This window comes from Alnus glutinosa, chromosome 3 (genome assembly GCF_958979055.1).
Source record: "Alnus glutinosa chromosome 3, dhAlnGlut1.1, whole genome shotgun sequence".
NCBI classification, from domain to species: Eukaryota; Viridiplantae; Streptophyta; class Magnoliopsida; order Fagales; family Betulaceae; genus Alnus; species Alnus glutinosa.
Window position 1 is genome coordinate 769,402 of NC_084888.1, and position 19,853 is coordinate 789,254.

The following is a 19,853-nucleotide window of genomic DNA, read 5'->3' on the forward strand; positions in this document are numbered from 1 at the left end:
CGAGAGTTGAACCAATTTTGACGCAAAGATATTTCTGTGCTACGAGTCTCCTGCAGTCTGCAACAAAATGATCTGTAATGAAGCTGTCGATGACTAGGGATGTTTTCTTAGCTCACACCCTCATCATTTATCCATGGCCATGTCTTTTGGACAAAGATTTCAATGAGAATCATTCGTGTTACAAGAAATTTGGAGAAAATTATAAATTACAGTTTTGTGCCGGGTTCAAAAGTCTCTTTTACCTGGTTGTGAGTTATCTTCTATAGTGGCTTATTTGCAACTGCTTCCCGTCGGTTTCTATATCATGATCTATCTTTGATCTTTCCCGTGTGGTTCATCTCATCTCACGTATACTTTGATTGAGACACGGTTTACCATTAAAGTCAAATCATGGCTATTAAGTACCCGTGTAAAATAATAGTTGTTTGGGAATTGATTCTCTATTACGCACCTGAAGTATTCTCTTATTAAGGGGTTTATCTTGGGCTCAATAAATGAATTACTTGGACTTGCCAGCCCATAACTCAGCAAATATTCTAAGAACAAATGTCAATAACTCAAAAACTATTTAAAAATAAATAAAAAAAATTATATCCAAACAAACTGTTGACTGTTGAGGGACTAGATGCCCCCATTTTAAGGCTTGAATTGTCATGAAAAGCTGAAGCATGGAGAACCGCATATTATTACATCATTGATCCATTTATATTTTGTTAATGCTGGTGGATGAAGTTTCTAAAAGTTGTTACATAAATTTTTCTTGGCCCTCCTGGTTCATATAGCTTGATTCTATTTTATTAATTACTTAATCTATAGTTTAATGAAGGAGTGGATTTGGAGAATATATAGCTTAGCTCAAATTCCCACGTGGGACCTCAAACACAGGCATATTGAAGCTAATTTAAGAGTAGAAAGATGGGAAATATATACAAAGAGTACTCTAATATATATTCATCAAGTCATTGTCAAATGGGTTTCTTATTCTAAACTTCCATTAGCAGCTGTTATTATAGGAATCCAGATAGTGAGTAGTCCCCATTTGCAGTTTCCAAGAGAGATAAAAAGGGGCCCAGTTTATATTAATTACTTGTTGGGAGCATTAATTAGGATTCTCAATTATAAACTACCAATCAAAGGGTTCCAATTCATAAATAACAACAAAATTATAAAATAAAATAAAATAAAAATTGATCAACGTCTAGCTTAGAGTTAGCAATTTTTGACACGACCCGCGAACCCGATATGAAAATACAAGGTTTGGGTTTGGGGTAATCGGGTTCGGGTCTTAATCGAATCCCGTTTATAATCGTGTCTGGCGGGTCAACTCGCGGGGTGACCCGCCAGACACAATTATGACCCGTTTGATTTTTTATTTTTGTTTTTTGTTTTAATACTGAAACTTCCAAAGAAAATTAGAAAACCTAGCGTCCCCTAGCCGCACCGCACGCACGCAGTACACATTGCTTGGCTCCGACGCCCCTTGGACGAATCCTTGCTATTGCCTATCGGTCTCAGAAATCGGCGACAAATCCTTGCTATCGGTCTCGGAAATGGACGAATTAGTGAGTCTTCAACTTCCCTTGCCTACGATTAGTGAGATCCTTTAGTGGGCCAAATTTCTCAGGGCTAAATCCTTTAGCTATGGAACAAGATTTGAGAAAGAACAAAAAGTGCATACAGAGAGGGAGGGAAAGAATTAGAACCGAGAGCTTGCTCTGTTTCTAACTTAGTTTGTTTTCTTCTTTATCCTTTGCTTTGTTCTTTTTCTAGTTTCTATTTCTCTGTCTCTCTAAACACTTCTTCCCAAGCAAGGGAAAGTCATATTTCTTTCTCTCTAAACTCTTCTTCACAGGCAAGGGAAGTCGGAAATGGACGACTGAGACGAGACAGGCTTGGATCTGGGTTTTGTGGTCATTTTGACATGGGTTTCTGTTGGGTCATCAAGACGAAGACAAAGACGAACCCAAACTCTGTTTCAGCTTCATCTTCTTCTTCAGACAAAGCCGAAGCTTCTTCTTCAGAGGAAATAAACATGTCAATCGGGTTCGTGTCGGGTAACCCGATTTACAATCGGGTCGTTTTTCGGGTCACAGTGTTCAACCCGATTAATAATCGGGTCGGGATCAGGTTATACCTGTTTATGTAATCGAGTCAGCCGGGTTGACCCGAACCCGACTCGTTTACCCCAATTGCCAACCCTAGTATAGCTAGAAACATGCCAACCGTTTTCGGATTTTCAACAATTTATTGCTCGAGTCGTTAGTAATTTGAACAAGAAATGTGAAAAGGTTTTCATAGCTTCTTTCACGTTTGGTTCCTGATTGAATTTGATTTCTTGCATCTGTCAAAGCCACAACAATAAGATGATCTAGAATGATCCTTTCATATTATTCCAAAAGACAAAAAAGGAATTTGTCTTGGCCTTCGCCAAAATAATTGAGGGAAAAACTTATCCAACTAATGGATAAGAACTAAGAAGAGCAAGCTACAACACTATAATGGAAACCCTAAACTTTTTAACATGCATTCCTTCACACAAAAGGCACCGTCTGTTGGCACCCACCACTCCCTCCTGAGAAAAGAAATAAATTTGGTTATCTTTTTTTTGGCACAATAAATAAATGAAAAGAAGATTAAGGAAAGCAAAAGGTGTATTATAGGTTTTGTAAAGGCCGTTTTAGCATCCGATGACATATATATATATATATAAAATGCAGCCACCATTTTCAATAGGCCTTTTATTGTGGAATTAATCATTACTGCCCCCAAAGAGTGGAGGAAAAGAAATTGAAAAATAATTCAAAGGGGAAGAAAAAAGTTAAGGGTAGGCTCACAAAAACGAAGATCACTCTATTAAAAGCTACTTTTCCAGGAGAGATTACAGGGACAGTGAAAGTAAAGTACAGTTTGAAAATATTTCTGGCATAATTCTGTGATGATTGGTGCTAATAGATATACAAGACTTTTCTTTGAGTGGGACAAACCTCAGTGGTACCATTGAGTACACTTGGTGTGACCGTTTAGATTTTTTTATCCTTACAATCAGTCCTTCAAAATTGTTGTTACTTAACAAAAGGTTAAAATTTTTACCAATTTTATAAGACTTTTTTTATAAAAATAAAAAATTTACATGATCTATTATATAACAGGTAGTCCGCTCTCTTGTTCAAACAGATGAGTTACACAGAACACTCTCACAATTATTATTTGAATTGTTAGCAAATCAAAAAGTAAATGACTAGATATTTGGATCTATTAATGAATGACTTATAATTTATCGTTATATCATAGGTAAAGCATTATTTTTTTGTAATGGATCAAATTTATTTATTTATTTATTTTCTTTAAATAAGATTGGATCTTTTAATTCATTTTATTACTTTGACATTTGTACTCTAAGCCTCTAAAACAATAAAATATTATAATCCAATAGTAAATTTCGGGGGTATTGACAAAATTCAAAATATTGGAAGAATATTGCAAAATGATGGTAATTAGAGGAGGTAAAATGTAGTTAACTTTTTTTTAATGGCTACTATATCTCTAATCATATGCTAATACATGTAAAAGAGTGGTAAATGTAGCATTAGTCAACAGTCATCTGCAGCCCTTGATACATCTTCACTTAATTAACAACAAATCCCCAACGTTCATTCTTTAGTAAATTTTTTTGTTCTCAAATAAAAAGATAATACTCAAGATTTCATCTTTCAAGACACCCTTTTTGAGATTTTATTCGATCTACTTAAAAGATTCTTCGATAATTGAAACTTCCACAGTCTGTTTGGCCTCTGTCACCATCAAATTATAGAACATGTTAAAAACCATATCAAAACACTTTCAATTATGTTGTTGGAAACACTCATTTGGCTAAATTGTATGCAATTTGGTTTATCCTTTTGTGAATTTCGTACGTCATATATTTAGAGTGTTTTTTGCATAACCTCAATTTTTCCTGTAATTCTTTACAGATTAATGTAATAATCCATGTAAAACTTGGTATGCCGGTAACTAAATTGTGGATGGACAAACCATATGATAGTCTACATAATATTTTACGTATCACTCATTTTCATAATATTTAAACTGTCATGTAATTATAATAAAAATTGTATTACTCAAACGATGGCAGATCAATTGATCTCCATTCTCCTGTGCACCCATTTTACCAAGCTAATAAATAGTAAAACTATTACAGTAATTAAACCCTCCAAAAACAGAGCAGTTTCTTTATCCTTTCTTTGGTAGAAATTACACACCAAGGAAAAAACAGAGGCCATAAATTAACCCTGTACGTAGGCATTTAGAAGCAACAACTAACAACTAAAAAACTGTAAAAACAGTAATTTGCTTCTCTTTTTCTTTCTTCTTTTTTTTCAAATTTTCGATTTTGTCCGCTAATTGGTAACCGGGACTGAGCTCTGGTTCCGTAGAACGATGGGAAGGGACTCTTGGCGACGAAACGTCAACTGCCTCGCAATGAAGGCCTCTATGGTGCGCTGGAACTCCTCGTTGCTTAGCTCGTCCTCCGGAGCTAGAGTGTCTTCGGATTTAACACCTTTCCGGCACTTCTCAGTCTCCGATCGCCGGAGCTTTTCGCAAGACTTCTCACAACTCTCGCGGTTGAACTTCTCCGACTGAGTCCTACGATACGCCTTCGGATGCTCCAGATCCGAATCCGAGTCCATGTCCGAGTCAGAGAACATGTTAGCGGCGTCTTCACGAGCGGTCGTGATCATCGCAGTAATAATCTGCTTGTCATGGTAGACGATGGCCTCCGGCAAGTGGGCGGGAGGAACCGTTTCGGACTGCGACTTATTGTGGTCGCCGCTGTTTTTGATGATTTCCTCGTAGAGTTCGGTCTCGCCGTCGTGGCCGGACTGGTTTTGGCAGAAGAACCGGCCGGACTTGGCGAGGAGAGTGACGATGATAACGTTGCAGAGAAGAAAAACGAAGAGAGGGCTCGCGATGACGCCGGAAAGCTGCCGGAAGTACTCTCCGGAGATTCTAACGGCGAAAGGGACCCGAGCGAAGGCCCACGAGACGAGGACCACAGCAAGACACAGCTCCGCGTACCGAAAGAGCTTCGCGATGTGAAGCATTGCGTTCGTTCTCTCACCTTCGTTCTTGGACTGGTAACTCCCACAGGCTTTCTGAGCTTTCAATCCGTCAAAATCGAACAAACCCATCAAACACAGAGAGAAAGAGAGAGAAGCAAAGCGATGGGTGAAGCTGAAAGAGTCTTATTGTGCTATGGCATTGGTTGTCGGAGTGGGAAGTGTTTTCCGGAAAAGTGAAGAAGGGAAACAGAGACGAAAATCCAAGGAAGAACAGTACTGGCTGTACAGTGAGAGCAGTGAGGCGTCTGCGTCTGGGTTCTGGCTTTCCCTTTCCCCCTTTGAGGACAATTACTTGCGCCTCGGAGAACTGAACCCTTTCCGTGGACAAATCTTCGTCTTTTATAGACACATCGACAGCATTCATATATGTTCAACTAATTAAACTTTTTTTTTTTTTTTTTTGAGAAAATATTCAACTAATTAAACTGAAATTATTGTTTAGGTCCTAATTAATGGATCAAGGAGGAGGACCCAGTCCCACTGTCCCAGACCCGGTTCGTTGGGATGGTGGGGCAGGCTACGTGGACGCTTTTTAATGTAATTCTTTATGTTGTTTTTTCTATTTATTTTTTGTGTCGTGCTTTTCGTTTGCTGTGTCTGCTTTGCCTTGTGCCGTGGAATTTGGTCGTGGTGGGGTTTCCTATTACGCGAGAAGATCGCCGGAGTGCTTGGCATCTGCGTGATGCGATAAGACGTGGGGTTTCACGTGGGCCGTGCCTCAGAATAGTCCCCGTGCGTTCTGGTCCGTTGGTTGGAGCAGATTGCCTCATGGGGCGTGGCTGTACGGTCTACCCATTCAAAACAGCCATTCTATTTCTATGGCTCGCCGCCTCGCCCGAAACATTTTCTCTCTTTCTACACCTTTTTTAGTGAAGGTTGCAGAACACATCTAATCCGAGTAATATGATATTAATATTATATATATATATATATATTATATTTTTATTTTATAACTATCTCATCACATTAATGTGACAATTTTAATTAATCTTTAAATTTTTTTTTAAACAAAAAAAAAAAAGATCTAAAGATTAGCCGAGACCATCATGTCGACATTTTAAATAGTTACGAGATAAAAATATAATTTCTAACATTACTCATAATCTAAAATGCAGGACTCATACATCCGAAACAAGTAAATCTCAATCACCATCTCTTTTAAGAATTTTTATATTTTTCAAGCAGAGATTCTGATATCTGGTCTTTTTCTCTTTTCTTTTTTTCTTTTTTTTTTTTAATCTAACAAAAAAAAAATTTGTTGTATACGATATTTTTATTTGTTAAAAAATAAAGACTTAAAAACTGATTGACATAATACATCAAGAAAGTAAAATAGAAATAAAATAAAATGCAACGTAGCATTACTCTAATGTAAATATATATGCTTGAATTGAAAATGAATAGTGGTTGGGATCTGGAGGAAATAGTACTGGTGGGTAGGTAGGAGCCTAGGAGGGTTGGTTATTTTAAATCAACTATATATGAATGAAATACTTGGCGATTAGGTGAAGTTTCTTCTTTTCCGAGATTGAACTACTAAACAAAATTGGTCCATTCCTTTCCTTCTAATCATGACCAATACCAAATGGGTCCTATGCGTATTCATGATGAGCTTTGCACTTGGAAGTTAAAACAAGCATTGTTGTTCTATTTTTTCATTTTTATTTTTATTTTTTGACATGTACACATAAGAAGAGAGAAGGAGATTCAAACTAGTGACCTTCACTTTCTAAGGCATGGTCTCCAACCGATTGAACTACCTTTTGAAAACACACCGTTGTTCTATTGATTTCATCTTGGTTGGCTAATTTTACATATAACTTATTTATTTATGTATAATACACGTTTGATAAGTTTTAAATTATTATAAATAGAAAATGCGCTATACATTCTTCTTCAATCCCGTCCTCTTATTTTTATCTTTCAACGTAATACGTCAATTCGCTTTTAGAGTAATTTTAATTAAAATCAAAATTCAATTGACAAAATGTGGCATTAAAAGAAAATATTCTTGCTCTTCCTCCTTGGTCTCTTCTTTTCTGTGATTACTGATTAGCCTTCGCTTAGGAAAAAAAAATAATATATATTTGGTCGGGACACATTCAAAGAAGCGTGGACGTCTGGATGTACATCGCAGAGAAAATCTTCGCGCGCTATCACGTGTCCCTCAAACTTAAATAGTCCTTCTTTCGTGGCCAAGCAATCTAAAAATATATATTTTTTTTTTTGTTCCCTTGTTTTTTCTTTTTTAAAAAAATTATTGGGAAAAGGACTAACAGAGCTCCGCTGACAAAGAGAGCAGTACGGTGCTCGACAGACACGCGATTGTTTGTGCTCGAATTTAATCACCATAAATAAAATTCATTTATGAGATGTGAAGGAACAAGTTGGTCATCCTGGTCAAACACCTTGACACAGTTTTGAGCGATCGACAGATAAAGCCATAAATTTCAGAGTAACATTTTCGTCTTCAATTAAATAAGAGGATAGAGATCCTGTCCAATCTCTTGACTCTTGTTCCATGCGAATGCGAGGCAATAAGGCAGAACATCTGATCGTAAAAGATGGCTTTACGTGTTCGACGCGAACCGTCTGAATACATGTTTGAACAAGTACAATTTTTCTCTCCATTCACATACATCTATTTAGCTATAGAGCAAGGACTATACTTGTTTGACTAAATGCCTGAACAACTTTAAACCAATAAAATTAGGTTGTTCGGATTTTATTTTGACAAAGTAGCGTCCACGAGTGACCTCGGCTAGGGGGCTGGAGAGCAGTACTAGAGCGGGCCAGCCATAGTCGTTCTTCCAACTTCCAAAGCCAATGAATTGGTCGTTGAGTCGCTTCACTTCACTTTAGCCCCACCAATGATTGAAGTTTATTCATTTTTTTATTTTTTATTTTATTAATGATTAACAATGAAACATACAGCGAGACAAAAGCTAAGTTTGATAACAATTTTTACTTTTTATTCTTTTTTTTTTCAAATAAAAATATTAATAAATAACCTAAAACATAGGGGGTGTTTGATAAATCTTTTTAAAATGTATTTTAATATTTTTGGTGTTTTATTGAAAAACTATTTTAATAAGACATAAAAATTTTAAAAATAAAAATCAAAGGGTTTGTCAAATTAAATTTTAACAAAATACTCAAAATTATTAACACCTATATCAGTGGCGCCCCGTGACCCTAATTTTTTTTTAGCAGGTTGAGATTTTCTTTTGGTGTCATGGGAGGTTGTAGAGCGTGTTTCTCCCAAATTCTGACACAAAATCTGCACTTGGCAGTTGACATTTATGTTATTAGGTTAATACTGACAAAAATTAAAATTAATTTGAGCTGAAGACAATATATAGTACAATTTATAGCCTGAACTCAGTTTCCGGGTCTCAGATATTGCAGGCTGCCATCATTTATTTATTTGCTTTTTGGTCCACACGAAGGCTGGCATTATTTAATTAGGCCAATTGTTATTCCACTTGCTTTTACGACCGTACTTTTACGTTTTCGGTCATTTAAAGCATAAAATATTTTTCAAATATAGACCTCATAAAAAATAAAAAATAAAAAAAATACTTCTTATCTTTGTATTCCATCAAAATATTATTTTTCAAATAATAATAATAATTTAAAGCAATTATCAAACATAGACATATTCCACAATTTGGTACAAAATGATAAGACGTTGGAATAGAATTATGTTTCAACTAAATTTTCCAAAATATTCTTTTAAAATTATATTTACACTTTCTCTAGACCTTGATGAGCACCCCCCCCTCTCCTCTTAGTTGGCGTCATCCTAACCCCTGTGCAGGATGATCTGACCATTGAGTAATACTGTAAAAAGAAGATTCATATTATCTTTGATTCCTCTCAAAACGTGATTTTTTTTTTAAATCCTGACAATTTATTCTAAGAGTCTAAACTGGAAATAGTGCATAAATTATTGAGAATTTGAATCAAACAATTTCCAATAATCTATTTTGGCTTTAAAAGGAGGGAGAAAGAGAAGCTAGTACCACCCATCATCCACTACCAAACAAGGACTATTTTATATTCCTTTACTAGGGCCTCAATTTCAAACAAGATAGAGAAATCTATGAGCTCCATTAATTTGTTCATATAAAGAGTCTGCATTTGGGCTTTATTCCAGTTCTCCTTCGAGGTATATTTTATTTTAAGTTATCCAGGTAAGAGAAAGTTGTGCCTTTCTCCCAGTCAACATCATGGTTTTCAAAGTGATTTCTATTCCAACCAGGAGCTTTTTCTTAGAACATTATGGTACTTTCTTGCCTGTAAAGTCCTTTGAGAAAATATATGTATAATTCTTGTTAGACATGCCCAGCTTTGAGTTAGTCTTTCATGGCTAGTTTTCTTTTAATTCTTTAGCATCCGTATATGTGGTCTAGGTGAGCTCCACATAAAGATGACATGACCACTTGTTCCTTCTAATTTTCTTATTTGAAAGACATTTTTGAAATAAAAGAACTGAATTCTATACAATTAGTTATTCAAATCGTAACCGATAGATAGAAAACTTCGATGAGATTTGTCCGCCCAAAAGTACCTCAAGTTGCCTGAACATTTTGTCTAGACAGATAGGTTTCGTATGAATCCTCTTCAATTAAGAATTCGGGCAAATTATAATTGGACGAACAAATTACAGACAATCCTTATCTGTATACAATATATTCTAGTCCATTAATCAGAAATTCATATTGCCCCATACTGTGCGACATTGGTAATATGCCCTAGGACAGCTTACGTGTATTCCCCTACGCGGTTTGAACGAGTGGATTGTATTCCATTCCACCATACTTCTTTTTGGTTATTTGCTTTACCAAAAGCATAAAGCATAAAATCCTGTATGCTTTTTCATGTTTCGTTCTCAGAAATAGTCATGTGTGTGAACTGTTGGATCATTTTTTTTATTTTTTTTTCTTGTTTCTTTTGGAACCGAGTTTGGATCAGAATCCAAGGCAAATAGATTAGGCCCATTTTCAACTGGGTCTCAGAAACAATTCTCAGCGCCAAGACCATCACGAAGTTAGACATGGTGATATTGGGAACCCACTTTTTTCCAGACATTCTTGGGCCTTATGCTTTAAAACTTAGTTCCCTATTTTGGGCCTAGGCAAAAGAAAGATCGGAGTTTTCTACTAAATTGCATATAAGCCTACTTGTTCCAAACAGTATGACAGGTGAGCCTTACATCTCGGACTATTTAAAACAACTGATTCCTGCACTTGTATTCTCGATCTGCAGGAATTACTCGAATTATTCGTAATTCGAACATTTAATTATAGGCATCCTTAATCGGCTGGAGACTACGCCTCATGAAGCGGAGGTCACTAGTTCGAATCTCCCTTCCCTTTCAAGTTACTTGTTTCTTTGTGTAATTAATTTTTTACTTAATTGTCATATATTCCTTTATCAAGTAATACTCTGTAAGTGATTGATTATAAATAAGAAAGCCAACACCCAAATATTATTGGGGTGAATTATCACAATCAATCAATATGTCATTTTATTGAGTTCGAGCCGTATTGAAATATAAATAGAGTGATATATAAGTTAATCATAACATAACATATTTAATTAAACGAATTAAATCTTTTAACTTAAATTTGCTAATTTCAAATTGGACTTGCGAGTCGTGTAAAAAATCATCAGTCATAAATATCGTCTGGCGATTTCGAATCGTACCAAATCTTTAAGTATAAAATTATATAAATTAACTTAATACGATTAATATGACTAATTCAATTAAATTGATCAGACGGTTCAGCCATGATAATTAGCTACTAGCATGCACTCAGACCCCGACCCTGACCCACCAGCCGTGAAACACGCACCGAACGTGTTGACCGGAGCATATTTACTCAGTCAAAAGCACATTCTATCACTTGACGTAAGTGCTCCAAGGAGGAAACGTAACAGAAAACAAGACCTTAGAAAGACAAGACTTGAAAATGTCATAAGTTCTGGAAGAGACGGCCACAGACATTCCCAACCAGAAATTGCCACCAAAACCGAGTGCCAAATGGCACGTCGTTCCAGTATGTCATCCTAAAATTCTACTACCCACATAAATGGATGGATTATCATGTTTTAGAATTTTATTATTTTCAGTATTTATTACTTTAAAAATGTATTTTATTAAATATAATGAATCAAACGATATTAATGATTTTCTGAAGGTAATATATATATATGTCAAAGTAACAAAATCTAAATTATTTAATTTAAATGTAATAATTAAGATTTTACCTAAATTAAAGACAGTAATAGAAAACCTTGACATATAGAAATGAACCAAAATTAATAGACTGAATTTTTCTTCCATGCATCCTTTATCATCCTTCAATTCTTTAGTGGATAGAGAGTCTCTATGAGTTTTATTTGTTCGAGTAAAACTAAAACCCAAAATACTAGATTATTTTAATAAAAAATTATTAAAAATCTATTTTTTATTTTTTTAAAGCCATTGGAATCCTTAATATAACAAACTAGTAATGTTTATATATCATTTTCTTTTTATTTCATAATTATTTTACAAAGTTGATGTAAGTAGTTAAAATCAATTATTGATTTTTATTTTTATTTTTTCTTTAAACAATGACCGATTAAGAGTTGATTAAGACGATAATATTATAGGATAATTGTAAAATTTTATTTTTCACTATATTACACTAAGAAACACATGCTTATTTGGAATACTTTTTTCTAATCAGCTTTGAGGAAACTCTGTCCCAGATTCCCAAACTAATGGCTGGGACATTACCAACGTCTTTCCTTGGTAATTGGAGAGGATCCCCAAGGGGTTCAGCCACATACCTGATTTCGAAGGTTGTCATGCCAATCACCACTAGTTGATTTGACCAGACCTGACTCCTGAGTCTCCTGCCCCTTGGGTTTCAGTGAAGCCAAGCAATTAACCATTGCCCCCACACGGTACTTCCTTGTTCTCACTTCCTTAGTCTTTCTGTTCCCACTGAAGAGCAATGATACCAACCCTCACCGTGCTGCGCAAACCGTCCTTCGGAGTCCTTCCCAGTGATCGTCCTATGCTCAAGTCTATAAATTCTACGTTCTCTGTCGATTTATCCTTGTCAAATTCGAGTTTTTTTGGTGGGTTTGTCTCAACGAAAGGTGTTTGTGAGAGAAATAGAGTCCAGGGTCTGAACAAAATGGTTAAAGCTTCTGCTTTTAAACGTGGTGATGGTGATGAAGGTGTTAGAGTGCTTCAACAGGAAACTTTTGTTGATGGGTCACCCAAGTTTCGTCGGGAGCTTATGGCTGATGGGCTGGAGCCCACCCTCAATAGAATGGTTGGCAATTCTAGATTCTCCCAATCACGGTTTTTTCCTCTTCATGTCGATGTTTGTTTGTGCGTGTGTGCTCTCAGAAACGAGAGTTCTGGTTTCTATTGATTTGGTCTGATTGATGCAATTATTTTCTGACAATCAAATGAAGAACTGTTCTGGATTTTTATTTTTTTTTGTTAGTTGGCCCCTTAGGAGCTTAAAAGGTCTATAATTTTAGTTTTAGGCCAATTTGGACAATTCTGCAAGTGAAAATGCAGTCCATATTCTTTTTACTTTCTTCGCATTAGTTTATTTTCTGTTCTCTGCCTAATGAGAGAAATTTCATTGTATTTGTGGCCTGAGATAAGAAATATATAGGACCCGTGGTTGGAGCTATATCCAAGGGATTGAATTTTACTACTTTGGAGTCTATGTAGCATTTCTCAATTTCTTATTGTGCTTGTATAAGCAACCTTCATATTAGTGCTTGCATCAAATATGTGGAGTATTTAGATGGTTAGATGCTATGAATAAATAGTATCCAAAAGGTGATACTGTTATGAAACACTTCACATGATAGTTGCCTGGCGTTAACCACACATATCTCTAATCTCATATAGATTCCTTTGCTTCCTTTTGAACTTCAGTGTAAATTTCATGCTCAAGATATTTCTGTGCTGTACATCTACTTGATTCATCCCCTCTCCCGTATTCTATGTCATTGTATCTGTGTAACTAAATAAAAAAATTAATAAATGAAGAGGCTCTTTAAAATTCCTTTTCAATAGTATGAGATTCCTGGAAAGTTAGACTGGTGTGGGATTGGGCTGAACCGAAGTGTGAGGAAAAGCAACTTCTTTATTGACTTTATAGCTTTAAGTTTAGGTTACTTCATAACATATGTTAATATTAATATACCTCTGTAGATACCAAGTTTTTGGGTCTTGTAACTTTGAGGTGATTGTTTGTTTATCTTTGCAAAGGTGAGAAAAAGTAACTTCTTTTATGACTTAATGGCTTAATTGCTGTTGATTCACAGAGCAAGTGGCTTGTAGCTGGCCTTTTTGGTGGTGTCATTCTTTGGAGGCATGATGCGGTAGCCATATGGGCTGCTATGGGGTCTGTTCTAAATTCTATGCTCTCCATTATCCTCAAACGGATACTAAACCAAGAGCGACCTGTTTCCACATTGAGATCTGACCCTGGGATGCCATCTACACATTCACAATCCATCTTCTTCACTGTCGCATTTACTATTGTGTCAAGTAATTTCTCTCATTCCCTCTTTACTTTAAGATCACTTACTCATGCTTTTATGTAATTGTATATATCTTCAAGTGCGTACTGTTGTGTGATGATAAATGCGAGGTCTGAATGTATAATGCATGAGACTTGTAGTGCTTTCTAAAATATATGCTCATTCCTCCTCGAATTGCAAAAGGATAATTTAGGAGTTGTAGCAATAAAAGAAGCAACTAATATGAGTACGCCATTCTATTGTTAGCAGCCTAACATATCGAGTAGAATACCCTCTTAATGGTTTTTTCTTTAATAGGATTTTATAGGAGATATTTCTACATTCCTGGAATTGATATTCTCTCTCTCTCTCTCTCCCTCTCTCTCTCTCTCTCTCTCTCTCTCTCTCTCTCTCTCTCTCTCTCTCTTACCATCACTTCTAGTGATGGCTCTATCATATGAATGAATTCATGTTAGAAGATCAGACCTTACAGTAATATGTGGAAGAAAATGGAACGATTGCAATTCTGTGGAATGCTCAGACATAGTCTAGTGTCTGTTTAAGTTCTTTGTTACTTGTTTCTGATTCCTGCATGTGCTTGTGATGAGAAAGAGAGAGAGAGCAGTTTCCTTGTTGGACTCATAAAGGATAGATGTGCAGTTTCCTTTTTATATTAGTAAAATATCAATATGTTTTGGCTCTATTGCTTACATTTAATGCTTGTTTTTTTTGCATACTACATTGCAGTTATGGAATGGTTAGGGATGAATGAATTTTCGATAACCATCAGTGGTCTCACCCTGGCATTTGGTTCATATCTGGTACGTATCCTCACGTGGATCTTATTATAGTCAAATGTAGCATACTATATATGCTTTTAGCTTAGGTTTCATAGGTGAATGTTCATATTCTTAAAATATTAATAACAGGCCATGTAAGGCTATTCCAGCTAAAACTTTCCAAATTTCAGAACTTTAAACTAGATGCATACTTATCTTGATATATTTATAGGATAGTAGGGTAAAAATCTACCAGATGGCCTCCAATAAGACCAATCGACTTCTGTTTGTTCTAAAAGTAAACAAAATAAGGTCTTCCATAGAATACTCATTGTGGAAATATTGATAATTGACATTCCGAACAAGAATTAGACATCAAGTTAGTTTGTGAATTATGAGATGGGCTCCATCTCTATAAATATTGTGTAAAAAGACCTTTGTCTAGTGTTGTGTGTAATATGTTCTAGTAACCTGTAATTTAGTGACAAGAGTTGTGCATAGTTCCAGACTTATTCACAACAGTTTTGAGATGAATGGTGCTATATACATATGAGTGTTGTGTGCAAGCAGGTATATTGTCTCCAAGTAGTTCTTGAGTTCCTTTTTTTAGTATCTTTTGTTGGTCATTACCTTCTTTAAGTCCATAATAGTGAAAGTAGAACTCTTGAATTCTAGGAAATAGAAATTTTCAATAAATTTTTAAATACTTCTAGAGTTGGAGATCTGATCCAGACATATTACAAGATGCATGCAGAAAGTAGGAAGCTGTAAAATTTCTGACCTGATTATTACAACAATATATGTTATGAAGAGAACTTGTATATTATTAATTAGTTCACGTACTAATGAGCAATGATGAGTTAAATGAGGATTACTTTTGCTTTTTTCTGACCCTGATTAATTGGTTGAATTATAGCCTCTGTTCTGTATATTGGATATGACAAGTATGCTTATGTTTTTCTTTGTGATTGGTGTTTGCAGTCATGGCTGCGGGTCTCACAACAATTTCATACAGTAAACCAAGTTGTCGTGGGTGCTATATTGGGATCCATTTTCTCCATTTTGTGGTCATGGTCTTGGGATGCTGTTGTGCTACAAGCATTTATTTCCTCTTTCTGGGTTCGAACAATTGTTGTTCTGGGAGCTGCCGGATTTTGCCTAGGCTTTCTTGTATATGTGGTTCTCAATTGGTTTAGGGATGAGGACCAATTCTCCAAATAGTAGATATAATTGCAAGCTGAGCTGCAAGTTTTCTACAACTTTTCTTACTAAACAAACTAGAAGCTAACTAATGAACCACTCTAAGAGTGTCTGTGTGCGCACACAAATGCACGCATCATGCAATAAAAGCCTTTTAACCATCTATCTTGAAAATCAGATGGCAGGAGCAGATGTAAAATTTCAGGCAGCAATTGTATGCTAGAGAAGTTGTCTCATTCTTGATTAGAGAATTTCATAATAGGCTGGTATGGGTTGGTATTTTCCTTCTTCTTTTTTTTTTTTTTTGTTAATTTGAGTGAAAAGGGATTATTTCATTGGATCAGACATTTTATAATTATATCAGAGGATTTATGGAACTTGTTTGGGATTTGGAAATAATTATAAGTGATAAATGCATTTTTTGTCATTGTAGTTTTGACAAAAAACTCTTGAGTTTTAAACTGGGATTAATTACTCATTAGGCCAAGAAAAATAAAATTGGTCTCTACCATTAAAAAAGTTGACAAAACCCATTAATGTGTTACATTAGCATCATAGTGTGACACGTCACTTACAATAAAAAAAATTAAAAACAATATATATATATATATATATAACAAAAGAGAAAAAAAAAAATAACAAAATAACAAAAAGAAACAGAAAAACGCTGGGATAGTCAAGCCACCCACTTTGGCCAATTGGGGGTGGCAAAAATTCCCTTTGATCGGCCATTTGGGATGGGAAGATCAGCCACCCCCAAATGGCCATGGGGTGGTCTCGTGAGAACTTGAAAAGAATTAAAATTAGTGAGAACTTGGATCTTCTTCAAGAACTCAGCCAATAACTAATTTCCTTGTATTGATTCCACCTTTCTTTGAAAACTGTTGTCACTCCTTACAAAAGCATCGACTGAAATTAGGTCCATTACCGTCTCGTCCCTCCCTCTCTCTCTCTCTCTCTCTCTCTCTCTCTCTCTCTCTCTCTCTCTCGGGTTAAGTAACCGTAGACTGAATTATTACAACAAAAGAGCAAGGGTAACGATCAAACCCTCTTCCATGAGCGTTGCTGCATTTTTCGAACTCCTACATCTTTGTGACCGTCATACTATTTGAGCTCCTTTTCTCTTCTTTGACCTCTTCCAAAATATCAGGATTACTTAAGATGCATTTCCAACAAGTCCAGAGTTTCTGTATCAAATAAGTCTATTACCCACAAAGCAACAAAAGAGAGCTCAGTCTTAACAAGCCAACATGTTTGACTCCCACCGTTCTAAATCCTCCATGCAGACAGTAATGGATGATTGTTCGTCCTCTGGAGTAAAGAGTGAACAATGTTAAGGCTCACTTTCACAGCATAAATCCTGTGTCCCATTCAATGAGGCATGGGGTCCAGTTTTGCATATTAATCATAATTTTGGAGCTGCAGCCGAAGAAGCCATTTTTGTAGATTCTGTCAAGACACAAGCGGCTTTTCATGAACTCTCTTATAACCAAATACACATGTAGCTCACCTCAATCTCATCCATGGTCAACAATAATTTTTTTTGACACAAATATAGGCTTCTGACTGAAAAATGGTTCCTTGCTATTGTTTGTGACCTGCAGCTCTTGAATAAGCAACTGCATCAATGGAGAGATTACCTTAATTCTGTAAAGGAATAAAAGCATGTGTCTGCCTTCCGCTAATCTTCCACATCATTCGAAAGAGAACCCACTTCCTGAATTGCAATTTCTGTCCTTGAAGCTAGTAAGTCCAACATGCAGAATATATCTTCACCTTGTGGATGAGATCGATCCCCAGCAAAAAATGCACAAACCTGATCATTGACCTCGATCCAAGACCATCCTGGCTCCTTAATCACCCCTTTTGATTTCATCATCTTCCTTACATTTGCTGCTTCCCTAAATCTCCCTTTGGAGGCATAAATGTTAGCCAGAGTAATATGAGCCCCTGCACAATTTGGATCTAATTTAAGAATCTCCTCTGCAGCACGTCTTCCGCCGTCAACATCTCCATGTACCCTACATGCTCTAAGCAGAGTAGACCAAACAACATCATCCCGTTGAAATGGCATGCTTTTGATCATGCTCACTGCATCACTTAATCGTCCAGCTCGGCAGAGGAGATCAATCATGCAGCCATAGTGTTCTTTTGAAGGATTTATCTGGTACTCGTTACTCATCAAATTGAAGTAGTGGAAGCCAAGATCAACAAGTCCAGCATGGCTACAAGCAGTAAGAACACCTATGAAGGCCACAGAGTCTGGTTTTAAACCTACTGTGGGAATCTTCTCAAACAAATCAATGGCTTCTTCGCTGCACCCATGTTCAGCATAACCATTAATCATGGCAGTCCATGACACAATATCGTCATTTTCCGTCACATCAAAGATTTTTGAAGCTTCTTTTATACTCCCACATTTAGAATACAAATTAATTAGAGCACTTTGTATCATAGTTGTACGCTCTAACCCAACGGACAAGACATGAGCGTGCAGTTGCTTCCCTTGCTCAAGAATTGCCATACTTCCACATACACTCAGGACACTGGCAAAAGCAAACTCATTTGGTTTTGGTCCTTCCCTTCTCATCCATGAAAGATATTCAAAGGCTTCTTCCCCATAACCTCCTTGAGAATACGCTGCAATTATGGTACTCCATGAAATAATATCTCTTCTGTTCATGCCATGAAATACCAATGAAGCTGATGCCAACTGCCCGCATTTTGAATACATGGTCATGATGGAATTTGCCACTGACAAAAAATCAACAAGACCTATACGTAAAACATGGGCATGTAATTGTTCACCCCATTCAATTCTCGCAAGATTGGCAGCACCGGAGATAACAGCTGCAAAAGTGTACTCATTGGGACTCACATCTGATTCCTTCATTTTCATAAATGCTTCAATTGTGTGCTCTTCCTGGCCCATCTGGACATATGTTGTTATGATTGTTGTCCACGAAACCACGTCCTGTGTCCTCATCTTCTCAAACAAGCGCATGCCATAGTCTAACTTTCCACATTTGTTGTACATGTTAGAAAGAGTATTAGCCACAAACGAGCTCTCATTGAACCCGCTTTTCATTGTTTTTGCGTGGATCACCCTCCCATAATTCAGAGCACCAGCATCCGCACATGCCTTCAATGCAATGGCAAATGAATACGCGTCATACTCCACCTTTGACCTCTGCATTTCAGAAAAGTAATCCAGTCCCTCCTTATTATAACCAGCTCGAACAAGCCCGGTTATAATGGCAGTCCAGGATACCACATTCCTTATTGGCATCTCATCGAAGACTCTACTACCTTGATCGATTTTACCAATCTTGGTGTACATGTCAAGAAGTGCACTGCCCACAAAAACCGAATTCACAAGACCGGACTTTACTGAATACCCATGCAATAATTTTCCATAGTACAAGTTCATATTTAGCGCACAAGCCTTGAGTGCAAGACTGAGTGTGAAGTGGTCCGTCCTAAGTCCAGGCTGAACCCACAAATTTGAGAACAAAGCCAACGCTTCAGAGGAATCAGAGGCGTTGACATAGCCTGAAATCATATTGGTCCATGTAATCTCATCCCTGTAAGGCAATTCATCGAACATGTTGCGAGCATCAGTCAGACGACCGGTTTTCACTAGCTGTTTCAATTGGGCATTGACTTCAAGCATATTTACATGATTAACAAAATGGGGTTTCTGGGTTAAGTGGGTAGGTATTGTCTCTGAAACCACGAGGTCTCCGTATTCAGTGCAAGCAACGGTTGCTGCTGTAAATAATCTCCTAAAAGGAGGCTTAATTGATAAGACCATGGTTGTGCTTATTGAGCCGCCCATGCAGAGCGCTTAACTGGAAGAAATTTGAAACGTCTTCTAAACTTTAATTTTACGAGACGGACCTGAAGCCCAATATCGGTTCTAGCCCAGCCCAATGGAAGAGAATTCCGACCTCAATATTTGATGTCCATACTCCATAGGCACATTAACATATTATTGCCAAGCAATCCTTAGAGATTAGCTCCCGTTAAAAAAAATAAAAAAATAAAAAATAAAAAATAAAAAGAAGAAGAAGAAGAAAGAAAGAAAAAAAATAACGCTATATACTACATTTCTATTTCACAATTATCTCACAATGATGATGTGACAATCCTTAAGACCAACCCTTATATATATATATATATATAACAAGGATTGATACAATGG

At 36.4% G+C, this 19,853-nt stretch overlaps 3 protein-coding genes across 3 annotated transcripts; 1 reads left to right on the plus strand and 2 right to left on the minus strand.

Moving 5' to 3' along the window:
* Nucleotides 1-4,094: 4,094 nt before the first annotated feature.
* LOC133864024 (uncharacterized) lies at nt 4,095-5,447 on the minus strand. The gene has a single exon (XM_062300207.1). The coding sequence runs from the start codon at nt 5,187-5,189 to the stop codon at nt 4,398-4,400; it is 792 nt and encodes a 263-aa protein (XP_062156191.1). The 5' UTR covers nt 5,190-5,447; the 3' UTR covers nt 4,095-4,397.
* Nucleotides 5,448-11,866: 6,419 nt separating this feature from the next.
* Nucleotides 11,867-16,026, plus strand: LOC133863771 (lipid phosphate phosphatase epsilon 2, chloroplastic). Its single transcript, XM_062299860.1, has 4 exons — nt 11,867-12,457; nt 13,473-13,698; nt 14,418-14,491; nt 15,431-16,026. Exons 1-4 carry the CDS (start codon nt 12,131-12,133, stop codon nt 15,668-15,670), a joined length of 867 nt encoding a protein of 288 aa, XP_062155844.1. The 5' UTR covers nt 11,867-12,130; the 3' UTR covers nt 15,671-16,026.
* Nucleotides 16,027-16,266: 240 nt separating this feature from the next.
* Nucleotides 16,267-19,483, minus strand: LOC133863770 (putative pentatricopeptide repeat-containing protein At3g47840). The gene has a single exon (XM_062299858.1). The coding sequence runs from the start codon at nt 19,461-19,463 to the stop codon at nt 17,331-17,333; it is 2,133 nt and encodes a 710-aa protein (XP_062155842.1). The 5' UTR covers nt 19,464-19,483; the 3' UTR covers nt 16,267-17,330.
* Nucleotides 19,484-19,853: the final 370 nt, after the last annotated feature.

Excerpts from the sequence above, each read along its gene's own strand:
- LOC133864024 (XM_062300207.1), bottom strand. The coding sequence starts at position 5,189 with ATGGGTTTGTTCGATTTTGACGGATTGAAAGCTCAGAAAGCCTGTGGG.
- LOC133863771 (XM_062299860.1), top strand. The coding sequence starts at position 12,131 with ATGATACCAACCCTCACCGTGCTGCGCAAACCGTCCTTCGGAGTCCTT. Across the intron at positions 13,699-14,417 it reads CGCATTTACTATTGTGTCAA|TTATGGAATGGTTAGGGATG; the intron begins GTAATTTCTCTC and ends ACTACATTGCAG. Across the intron at positions 14,492-15,430 it reads TGGCATTTGGTTCATATCTG|TCATGGCTGCGGGTCTCACA; the intron begins GTACGTATCCTC and ends TGGTGTTTGCAG.
- LOC133863770 (XM_062299858.1), bottom strand. The coding sequence starts at position 19,463 with ATGGTCTTATCAATTAAGCCTCCTTTTAGGAGATTATTTACAGCAGCA.